At 33.0% G+C, this 12,094-nt stretch overlaps 1 protein-coding gene across 1 annotated transcript in view; it reads right to left on the bottom strand.

The window, feature by feature from the left end:
- GUCY2F (Retinal guanylyl cyclase 2) overlaps positions 1–10,850 on the bottom strand; it is a gene marked incomplete at its 5' end in the record, with an annotated part of 47,535 nt that extends 36,685 nt beyond the window's left edge. The window contains 4 exons of the mRNA XM_035732732.2: positions 1,702–1,810; positions 6,458–6,542; positions 8,386–8,830; positions 10,680–10,850. Coding sequence (XP_035585897.1) covers positions 1,702–1,810; positions 6,458–6,542; positions 8,386–8,830; positions 10,680–10,850 — 810 coding nt within the window. The remainder of the gene's footprint in view (positions 1–1,701; positions 1,811–6,457; positions 6,543–8,385; positions 8,831–10,679) is intronic.
- Positions 10,851–12,094: the final 1,244 nt, after the last annotated feature.

Raw genomic sequence — 12,094 nt, 5'->3', positions numbered from 1 at the left:
TATGTGATATATTTACGTAATACATTTTGAACAATCTGATCACACATATACTTGTTAAGTCATTTTTATATGAAAATTAAAAAGTCAACTAGACAAGTTAACGGTAAGCCGTGACAAAGAAAAAAGTACACAAAAACAATGTGATAACCACTCTAGATAATAAATCGGTGTTATCAGGATAGGTTGAGTGTAAGGACGTATTGCTTTTGGATGCATAAAGGGGGTCTCAATTTCCGTATAACCAGGACTTCAATAAACCTTAGTATACGTCCTTGAAGCTATTGTACAACACAACAAATGCCGACTTGATTTCAACCTTATGACCAGTCTCAATCAAATGTTTCGCAATGGAGGATGATGTCTATCCTATGATCTTATCTGACCATTGGAATCCATTTGTTTCTGCAGCCATTTTGGTGTGCGTTCACCCACCCTTAATTTCAAATCACGATTGCCCCTCCTTATGTACGTGTTCCCGCACATACATGTAAATTGATAGACACAATGGAATGTGACACAATCGCTTTTGTGCTGTTTGGGCTTTTGGTGAAGCATAGACCTTGTCTTTTTGATAATGATATGTGTGATCAGATTGTTCGAAATGTATTGTGAAAATATATCACATAATTCCGATAAACTTCGTCTTCTCAATCCATTATCGAGATCGCTTACTTGTATGATTCTCGCTTTTGAATTTGCCAGCTACATAAAATGCTATTTCCTAATATTCACATCAATTTCTTTATATAACTCTATCCGATGATTGATGTATGAAAACTTAATTATTATTGACTTATGCAATGCTGATTAAATCCTTGAATTTGGATTATAATATACAGTTAACTTTTATTACAAGATGAATCAAGAAATTTATCGAAATTCGGATATCAGACCGTGATTTTTCCATATCTGTGGGATATGGGTTTATATCTAACATTCGTATAGGGTGTAGAGACATTAATTTCTAAATACAGGATGGCCGAAGCTGAACACATAATAATTGAAAAGACTTACATTAGTCGTTGAACACTTGGAGATCAGGAAAATTCAACGTGGGAACACTTAATCGGGACATTATGGCCTGGTCATAAAGATGCTTTAGATCTAAGTAACCGTTCGCTTTTATATTGAATATATCAATGTTTTACAACTATGAACATATTTCGTAATGGTTCTTGAAGGCAACATTACTGACTATCATGATAGGACGATTCATTACAGGCAATGACGTGACTTCAATATAGTTATGGTTTACTGCAAAGTTACTGAGATATAAGCGTGTATGCAGTGTTTTGCCAGGGAACATACGTAAATATTTCATAATAAAATGGATTTTATCATCCATTATCACTTTATTATTGACAACTCAATCAGTATTTCAGTAAATATACATTGGCGAACTAAAGTACTAAACGTTCCAGATAGGAGAAAGTCAACTGATTGTTATATGACGTAACGAATGAAGTTTATCGTGAAGTGACAATTATTACATGGAAAGATTGTTACGAACTACTTGCACGAATATTCGATCGATCGTAAAGAAATTGAAACTGAGTCTATCAATATAAAGCAATATAAAGCTTGACATATGACCAATACCTTAAATAATCACAGTTAACTGTAAAACATTGAAGACTAATGCATCTCACATAAAAATACATTCATGCAATGATATTTTAAAATATAAATCATATAACTTACTGGTGTAGTATGTTTAACTGTTTTTTGAGTTTTCATGAATACAATATCATCTGGATAAAGAATTAGTTTATTAGGTCCTTCACGATACATTTTCCGTCGTCGATAACATCTGGAAATTATGAGATACAATTATTAGAGGGTTTCTTTTAATTGAAATATCCATGTATTAATTAGTATCATTTACTTATAGTTTAGATTTATTCTAATGCAGATAAATATAGATTTATAGTTTAAATGATTATTTACTCAAAATGGTAACTTAAATTTATGGCTTCTAGTTAATGAATAAAGAAAACAATAAACATTCCGTTTCATGATAGTTAGATAATGGAACCCTGAAAATGGCCACAATTGATGCTAATATCTTTATAGATATCTCTGATCCATGGTATTTTGAAGAATATATGAAAATAAAATAAGAATTACTGAATGAAATACAGCACATAATCTTAGGCTAAATAAAGTATGTAAAGTATTCTTTTCGAGTGGGAAAGTAACATTTATAGACTGGTGAATTCAATTTCATTTCTGAGTCAAATCATTCTCAGCCAAGTATAGTGAGAAACAAATTTGTTGGTTGTTATAACTGTTATAATTGTGTATTTATTGAAGACAAAAGTCAAGACATCCGAAACCTTGATTTCTTACTAACTTGATGCCGATAGAAACACGTGTCAGAAACATGGATTGAACTTATTGCTTCAGTAAGACTTAAGCCCATTTCATTTAGTGTTACAGTCATAGTTCCTGCTACTAAACCACTCAGACACCGATTGACCTAGGATATTTAGTTATTTAGTCTTAAGTACGTACCGAATTCTATAGATCAACACTAAGTACAAGAAAGCATTGTACTGACTACTACTTAGTAATCAGTTGGTATCTCATCGATATGGAGTTATGGAGATTGTTGAGTCTAAACTGAGATCATGAACCGATCAACGTTTGACTGCCATTGAGAACCTGGAAGCGCTGGATGGACGTTCAGTCCCAATATGGTATTATTGGGCAGTACGCATCCATGTTTCCGCACACGACATTCGAACTCAAGAACTTCGGTCTTGCGCGCGAATGCTTAACCTCTAGACCACTAATCTGGAATCCAACGGTGTTAATGTCTGACTTTAATCAATCAACGCTATTGTGTGACTATCTTCGATTGTCTTCCGTGGGTAACTGTCTCACACCCTACACAGTTGAACTCCAATGGTCACGGCTTCTCACTAGAACTAGTAACTCCATTTGCTGATAAATTATTCTATAACGCAATATTTTGCTTAGTTGAGCCTTCCTTTTCACATTTGGTCATCGATGACCTTTCCATCTGTAAATCCTCTCAGTTTATCTTTCACAATTGATCCATACTATAAAATTAACATAATAAAATGTATCTAATGAATGGAAATTTGAAACCAACAAGTGTGTATAGAATGAACGAGTAAAAGAGAGAAAGAGAGATAAAGAGAGAAAGATAGGTAAACTACTGATAAACTTGAAAACAAAAGCATGTACTTTGTCGAAATAAAAAACCTTTTTTTTTTTGAAAGAATCAATTCTTATATAGAATAAAAGATCATGAGCACTTTTGAATTTATTTAATGTGCAGTAATAGTAGTTGTTGTTGTTTGGGATGATAAAAATAAAATTCAATTATCAAATAGAACAATAAGTGAAGAGCAGAAATTGGCACTAAACATAATTAAATATTAAATATTTTTTTAAAAACGTGGGGGGGGGGGAATGAAAAGGGAATTCTATTTCCAATGATCATATGAATTTCTAGCCTATTTCTTTGTTTGTCTGTCTGTCTGTTTGTTTGTAATTGTGCATGTTTTGAATCACCTTGGGAAACAATAAATGCTTCTAGGGTGTAACTATGCAAAAAAAGTAAATCAGTTAGGATAATAAATAAATAAATAAAACTATTCGATCTGATTGTAGATTTTAAATGATTGTTGTATTTTTGAAATTTATTTGTTAAATATATATCCTTTGTGCTTTATGAGAAAAGAACTAAAGTTTTCCGTTAATAATCATGATAAAATTGTTAATCCATATTATTAATGATACGATTAATAGTACTTTTAATGAATACTATAGTCTGGAAATTTATTACTCACATCTTACCAACAAGGTATTGAAAAGTGATAACACAACTTTTCGATTGAGATCATGATAGATTGATGTTAGACCAATATTGAAAACCTGGAAGTAGTGAGCGGCCGTTTCATCCTATTGTGGGACTCCTCAGCAGTGCGCATCCACGATCCCGTTCACGGGATTCGAACATACGGCCTTCAGTTTAGAGTGTAAACCTTTAACCTATAGAGCACTGAGTCGACATGAGACGGTGTTATTGTCTAACCTCAAAGATACCTGACTCTACCCGACACGGATTAGCTTCACTGGTCACGGCTTCTCGCTAGAACCCCGAGAATTCCCTCACGAGCGGAATCGTGGATGCGCACTGGTCAGGAGTCCCGCAATAGGAAAAAATGGCCATCCAGTGCCTCCAGGTTTTCAATATTGGTCTAACATCAGTATGTTCATGATCTCAACCGAAAACTTAAAAATCTCCACAACCCTTTACTGATAATACAATTGTTAATAATCTGTTATCCATTTAAGATCAAAATATACGACTATAATTATCAGTTTTTCACAAACAGTTTAATAGCTGATAAAGTTCCTGTCTGTACAGCTTGTTACAGTTTAAGTCAGGGTAATAAGAGGAAATTATCAAGATAAAAGTGAAGGATACTTAAGTAATAATATCGATTACTACAAAAATTTGAATGTGAAGTATAGCGGTATTATTGATAATAACAGTAGTAGTAGCTGTCAAAACACGATTTCAGAAAGAATAAATGCAATTGACGGTAAAGAATCATAAGACAATTTTCAGAGCTAGAGATGTAAATACTGCGTCAATCTGAATTACGAAGCTCTCCATTCCTTCAGTGACCAACTGAATTTCTTGGTCCGAACAATCTTGGAATTATTCCATCCAGAATTGTAAGTCAGAACATGCAGCGTCTAGACATCTGTAACAGTTGTTCTGACCACTTCCTTTGATGATGATTCATAAGACTAATGGTCAGCTAACTACAATTTTGGCCTAGTAATTTACAACTAATTCTCCTTGTACTCCATTGACGATTCGCTACGTGGCCAGTGCCTAAAAGCATCAGTACAATCTGCATATTAGAAAATCTTAAAGTTATGCAGAACATGAAGTGACATTTTATATTCTCTGTTCTATAACCAGAAGGACTAGTCAACTATACCACGTAGACATGGTTTAGGAAAATGGCTAATAAGCAGGTTTAATCATTATTTATATCTGTTCAAATACTAACCGAACGGGTTTAAGGTGACTTTTCGGAAAAATAAATCAGTTTACATACTCATCTATTTCATTTCGTTTGGTCGAATCAGACAGCTCTACAATCAAACGTTTTAATTAGATGAGGATAAGTGAATTCTAGGCATTCTTGAACCTGCGTTGAAGCCATGTTAATATTGTAATCAAAGAGAGCCATTCTATTTCCGTACTGTAAGTCAGTTAAGGTGTTTTAGTTGACAAGCCAGGTCCAGAAGAATCAAATAAGGACGAATTTATTTATAGAAGCATTTATGGGTAAATTCAATAAAAAAAGGCAAGGTGACACTACTTGCAGCAAGATGTCCAAACGTCAGTTATTTATCCATTTACACATTACCAGTAGTACTGTAGTAAAGACAGTCAGTGGCCTTTCAACATATTTGATATGCTTTTCTATGATAAATCTTCCTATTGAGGAATTCAATTATCATTTCCAAGTGAAAGAACATGGCTACAGTCGGACATTTACTTTGAATTTACTCACTTATTATCATTATTTTATTATGAAATTAAATAATGTAGTCAACTATGAAAGATGAGCTATCAATGTGCTCTAATTTGGTCCAGTTGTTAAGTTTTCTACAACCAATATACATTACCATGACTTAAGTCGAACTCTGAACCATTGACATCTTCAGAGGACATGACTTCTTTCAACCACTGGATTAGCTGACTTGAGATATAATTCATGCTGTTTACAGTGAAACGTTTTAGGTTTATAGGCATAAATCCCTTTTTTTAGTTTTAAAAATCAAGAGAATAAATATCTTGTATTATTTCCAAATTATTTTGGAACATTCTTAATTATTCTGAAGTACTGTACATATGTACTAATGAGGTGTGGCAACTTGAACCGATGCATATAGATGCCTGGTCTTACATTGTAGCTGACTGACCGACTGATCTGTTGTATATTAAATTTATTCAATAACGGTTTTGTATTATGTTTGGTTATTTGTATCATAATCAATTGATCATTTGCCTAACCATTAAAAAAATGTTTCAGAGCCTAAATAGGATTACTTGATTTTCATATTGATCTTTCTATTTAACATTGAACAATTTCGAACAATCAGTCTAAAGATGTTTAATTATAAGATTTCATTATCGTATAACACTATTTAACAGTAGAATCCAAGATGAGAGTATTTTAATAGTCAAGACATGTTAAATAGATAAAACCATTTCAAATTATTACATTCATGAACTTGATTGTAGTGTTTAGAGTAGAAACACGGCCAATGTTTATCTAAGTTCAGTTTTCACACTGTGAATTATATCATTATACATGAATAATAAAACAAACTAAATATTGAAAATATAATCCAAATTAGTCTTCTTATGACAGGATTAAATGATTTTGAAACTAACCTTGCTAACAAGAAAGCAACTAATGAAAATGCTATTGTAGCTGTTAATACAGACATGAATATAAGAGCCATAACTATTCCATTATCTAAATAAATAAATAATTGAAAAAAAGTAATGAAGAAAATATATTAAATGAACTAGATTATTCTTATTTGAAATTGAATATTTTTAAAATATAACTGCTGATACCTTAGTGTGGTGTGTGCTACTTATATTGACATAAGTGGTATATGATGTTAGTCGTGAACAGCAGAGAGACAAGACGGGCCTGAAGCTGAGGTGCCAGTTGGGGCAGTCTGGTGCGGAGAGGTGGCGTCGAGTGGATTGTTCTGGCGGGGCGACGTTGGCTGTAGAGGGTGTAGATGGATGTAGATGGCTCACCAGGCTGATGGAGCACGGGTGTTAAGCGTCCCAGGTGCCAGTTGGATGTCGGATGTTGTTGCCCCGGCAGGTTGATGGAGCTACGGAGGTCAGCGCGCCGCATACTCGGAGGGCGTAGCACAGACTGTAGAGACGAAGGATGTGGCACGGCGAGCATGAACCGCCGCAAGAACGACTGCTTTAAAGGGGGGGGCGAGTGTGGTGTGTGCTATTTATATTGACATAAGTAGTATATGGTGTTAGTCGTGAACAGAAGGTCTGGCAGAAGAGAGACAAGATGATCGAACAGTAAAGAATGGAAACAGGATGCAATTTGTATGAAAATGCAGGAACAATGAAGTCTGAGTAATTTTGAGACAATTGGTGGACATTTTGCAAATTAAGCATTTACTTTATGATTGTTAGATTTTATTGACAAGTCCTGTAATTTTGTGTTAAATTCATCCGATTGTCCCCACCCGTGTTCTGTTCACTACATTAGAACGAAAAGCGAATGTTCGGCACTTTAACTGGGTTAGTGGATGTGGAGGATCCACCTAGAATCGTTGGAAAACCCTGATTCCAAACTATGACAAAAAAATGCGGAAATTTGCTTAGTATGTGCTATTGATGTCAAGAGTTATTAGTAGTATGTAACATCAATCGAAAGTGAAATGTCTCGAGGTAGAAGGTTAAAAAGATCGAAGAAAACTGAACGAGGAAAGAAAATGATTGGTATCGAAACGAAAGAACATTCAAGTCTGAGACATTTGATGAATATTTTTCAAATGATGTATTTACTGCGTGGTTCTCAGATCTTACCAAGTGATTCTGTAATTTTATGTTCAAATACATTTGGTTATCTTCACTTGTGTTTTCGTTCACTACAGTACTACAAATTGAACTTTACTGATAGTACTACAAAGCGAGTTTTCCATTAACTTAATCATTATGAATGAGATTGTAGAAAATTACATGTTTATATCTGTGTCGAGTAGAAAATATGGTCTATTGTCCCATTATTTTATAGTTTACATCAAGAAATGAACTTTGTTAGATGACTTTTATTAACCAGGTATTAATAGACAGATGTTGTGAACTAATAATGAACGCGTCAGTAATGTGAATTGACGAACCCATCTAGGATTGGACCTAGAAACTTCAGGTCTTTTTGCAAGTGCCTAACCTTTAAACAAATGACATACCAACCATTAATTTATATGTCTGATTTCATTCAATATACATGGAAACGGTCATTTCGTGTATCAAATGTCTTTAGTACGGTTTCGATGTTAGTAACTTCTACAAATTAAAAAAACTAGAATTTTATCTTTTTCTAAAGAAACGAACAAATTCAAATTTCATATACCAACTACTTATTAGTCCTCAATAAATACATAATCGAAATTAATTGATCATTCTAAATATTAGATTAGATAATTAGGAAAACTAGTGAATTCTCAAGCAAAGTACTAGTCAAATTGACCAAAGTCTTAAACACTATTCAAATAGAACTAATTAACTTGAATGCAGATTGAGAAATGTTACATTTCAACAACTAAACTTACTTGGAATACATTCTGTAATAGTTGTAGTTTGTTGTAATGTAGCATTTAATTGCCAATCACTTCTTAATACCATACTACTAACATTGTAATCTGGCCAAATCATTGATGAATATATCTCTAAACATACAGTATCATTAATAATATTGTTAGTTGTAGTATTAGTAGTATTCATTGATAAATTCGAAATATCAACATTACATGTGTATGCATTAATTAAATAAAAATCTAATGCAGCTTGATTTTGTTCTGGATGTTCATGAAATGTTATAGCTAAACTTAAATCAGATTTTATTGGAATTTTCAATGTTGTATTCTTTAATGATGCATAGAAACCATTATTTGCTTGTAGTTGTGATAATTGTTGTTCCCGTTCCTTTTGTTGTATATGATGTTTAAAATTACATATTGTCATGCCCAATGTTAATTTCATTGCTAAATAATCTTTCTGTTCATGGTACATGAAGAGAAAAAAGAAAACTTGAAAGAATGAAGCAATCATGATTAAAATAAGGATTAATAATGAAAATGGAATAAAAATTTGTAAAATTCTACTCAGAATTTATAATTTTAATAGTTGAATCCATGACTCAATTGAAGCTAGACCACCATGGAAAACCTGGAAGCACTGGACGGCCGTTTCGTCCCATTGTAGAACTCCTCATCAATGCGGCCGTTCAATGTCCACAAAAAACCCCTTCTGATATCATAATTAATAGTTGGTCATACACTAAACATCACCTGATTGGTTTACCAATTATTGACATTTGTCCGATTTCATCGTTAATCGAAGTTCATCGGTATTCCTAGTCTAATGTCTATGTGTATCCCATCATGAACTTGTTATATCCCGATGACGATAATGAATGGTAACTTTTGGGATCTATTTATGGACCAATACTATACGTATATTTTTATCGTTTAATTGTTAAGTAACTAAACTATTTATATCGTGTTCCTTTATTTTTATCTATGGATTATTATTATACGATTTACCATTCTTGAGTTATGCCCTGTCTATTAGTTACTACCTCCCACATTCACAGTCACTTTTAGCTAAATCTTGTACAAATGTTGTTTCCTATTTTATGGTACGATGTAGTCTGTTCGGCTGGTATATAAACCCAGTATGTTTGAAATAAAATATTCACATCGCAGAGGCTAAGATTGTTGTTCTAGAATTAACAGGCAGGGTTAGTTGAGAATCAAGACCAATAAAGACTCTAGACTGCTCGTACGTGTTTTATGCGTCATTGGTTCAGTCTATAATTCACTATTCTCTAATTCGCGGTATCATTACGTTATACATTGATAGGGGCACAGAGCACAAATTATAACAGAACTGCATTTTTCATAGTAAATATTTAGCTTTAAACTCAATATATTTCTTTTTGATAAAATAACGTTCTCTGAGTTCAGTGGTTCACCCGTAAAACTTTCATTCCTTTTCTAGGCAGTTTTATTTTTAACATGAAACTTTAGTATAAACAATAAGAATTTCTAAACAAATGAATGATGTTTTATTTTGTTATAACTGGATTTTATTGGGGTTTTCTTTTTTCTTACAACATTAGTTCGTACTTAATTACTGATTATTGTGAACACAAACATTTATGATATCAGTCAGATAGTAATTAAGTAGTAAATATAAACCAAAAACAATATTATGTCATAAATTACAAAATAGAAATGTTTCACATAAAAATAATAAATACAAGTTATCAGAAGTGTTTTATAGAGATTGTTAATAATGTTAGTATCAGTTTAATGGATGTGGAAATTGTTAAGTTTTGATTGAGATCATGAACCGATTGATGTGAGAAAATTCTCGAAGTTCTGTTGAGAAGCCGTGATCAGTGGAGCTAATCTGTGTCGAGTAGAAATAGCTGTCTACCTCAGATGGTCGCGCAACTTCGTGGATTGTTTGAGGTAAGACATTAACACCACTGGATTCCGGCTCAGTGATCCAGCAGGTTAAGCGTTCGCTCGTCAGACTGAAGGCCCTGGGTCCGAATCCCGTGAGCGGGTACGTGGATGCGAACTGCTGAGGAGTCCCAAATTAGGATGAAACGACCGCCCAGTGCTTCCAGGTTTTCAATGATAGTGTAACATCAATCGGGTCATGATCTTAATAAAAAAAATGATGTTAATAATTGAATTTATGGGTCGATTTGTGCTAAATCATCATGCAAAACTTCAAAGTACTAGTTTAAATTGATTCGCAAATTCAACGATTAAACAACAATTTACATTTAATAAAATAAACAACGTTGTTTTGTTTTTTGTTTTTTGCGTACCTGATTTAAATATTCATCAGTTAAATGTAATTTTGAACCATATGGATGAGATGTTAAAACAAATGCAGAATTTATCATTGTTAAATATTCATGATCAATATTTTGTATAGTATTTCTCCATACTTTAAGTATATCATATGAGAATAATGTCATATCATAAGCAATGAACATAATGGTTTTTAATATATTCGGATTCCATTGATAGATATATTTTAATAATGTAGAATAGAATGAAAGTTGAGCAATTACAATACAAGCTAATTCATTTAAACAAAATTGGAGAAAAAAAGAATACAATCGAATATTAATTAGTGGAACAATATTTAATTGTCTTTTATACACACACACACAAAGGTTGTCATTACGTAGTAAATATAAAGTTGATTTTTCACTGACAAGTGGACTGAGTCATGTTGGTAGGTGTAGTCTACGTGGTTAGGAACCGCGAGATGACAGCAACCGATGGTTAAAGACCTTGAATGATATGGCTAGAAATCGTTTGTAATGGCGCAGGTGCATCCACTCTTTGTTTTCTCCCAAATTCTAATCTCCTTAATCATCCTTGTCTCTTTTTTTCTCTTTCCAAATTTATTTCACTGGATTATACTCTTTAAATAACATCTCCAAACCCTAATCTTCCCGATTACTGCTTATACTCATACGGCCTCTATCACTACGGGTTTTGAACCGACAACTACATCTCTGTGCTAATGTGGTGTGGCAACTCGAACTGGTGTACGTACGTGCGAATTTCTTCGTTGATACTGACTGACTAACTGACTGACTCATTTTTCAGTTACTATTAGTTACCCCATGTGTTTTTGTTTCTAGGATAATCATATTACATATTTCATATTATGATGGAGTTTTGTTCTCTGAGCAAACCATCTCTCGATCAAACCATCCAGCACAGAGAATAAAACTTAATCAAAATTATCCACCTGAGCTACAAGTGTTCTCCACCATCTCATATATATAATAACGTATTAAGTAACAGAAAATCTTATGTAATATGAAATCACCGTTAGGAATATGAAAGTTTTGTATACTATAGGTATGTGCACACATTTCTTCAGAGATAGTAATAATCTTTCATCAAAGTATATATATATATAAATATACTGTTTAACTACTATGTTCATGGTTTCATCATTTTTTTAGTCAGCTTGTTCAAAACCAACCTAAGCTATAAGCAAACTTTGATAAATTTTGATAGTGTGATAAGAAGACGAAGATTATCAGAACTATGCAATATATTAGTGCAATACATTTTGAACAATCTGATCACACGCATAATGTACTTGATAAGAACATTTTTATATAAAAATAAAAGGTCAACTAGACTGGAAATGGGGAGGGTTAAGAGGAGGCAAGAATAATAAAGAAAATAATGTGAAAACAATTCGAGACCTCAT

This window comes from Schistosoma haematobium, chromosome 2 (assembly GCF_000699445.3).
Source record: "Schistosoma haematobium chromosome 2, whole genome shotgun sequence".
Lineage (NCBI taxonomy): Eukaryota > Metazoa > Platyhelminthes > Trematoda > Strigeidida > Schistosomatidae > Schistosoma > Schistosoma haematobium.
This window is presented reverse-complemented; position numbering and strand designations above follow the sequence as displayed.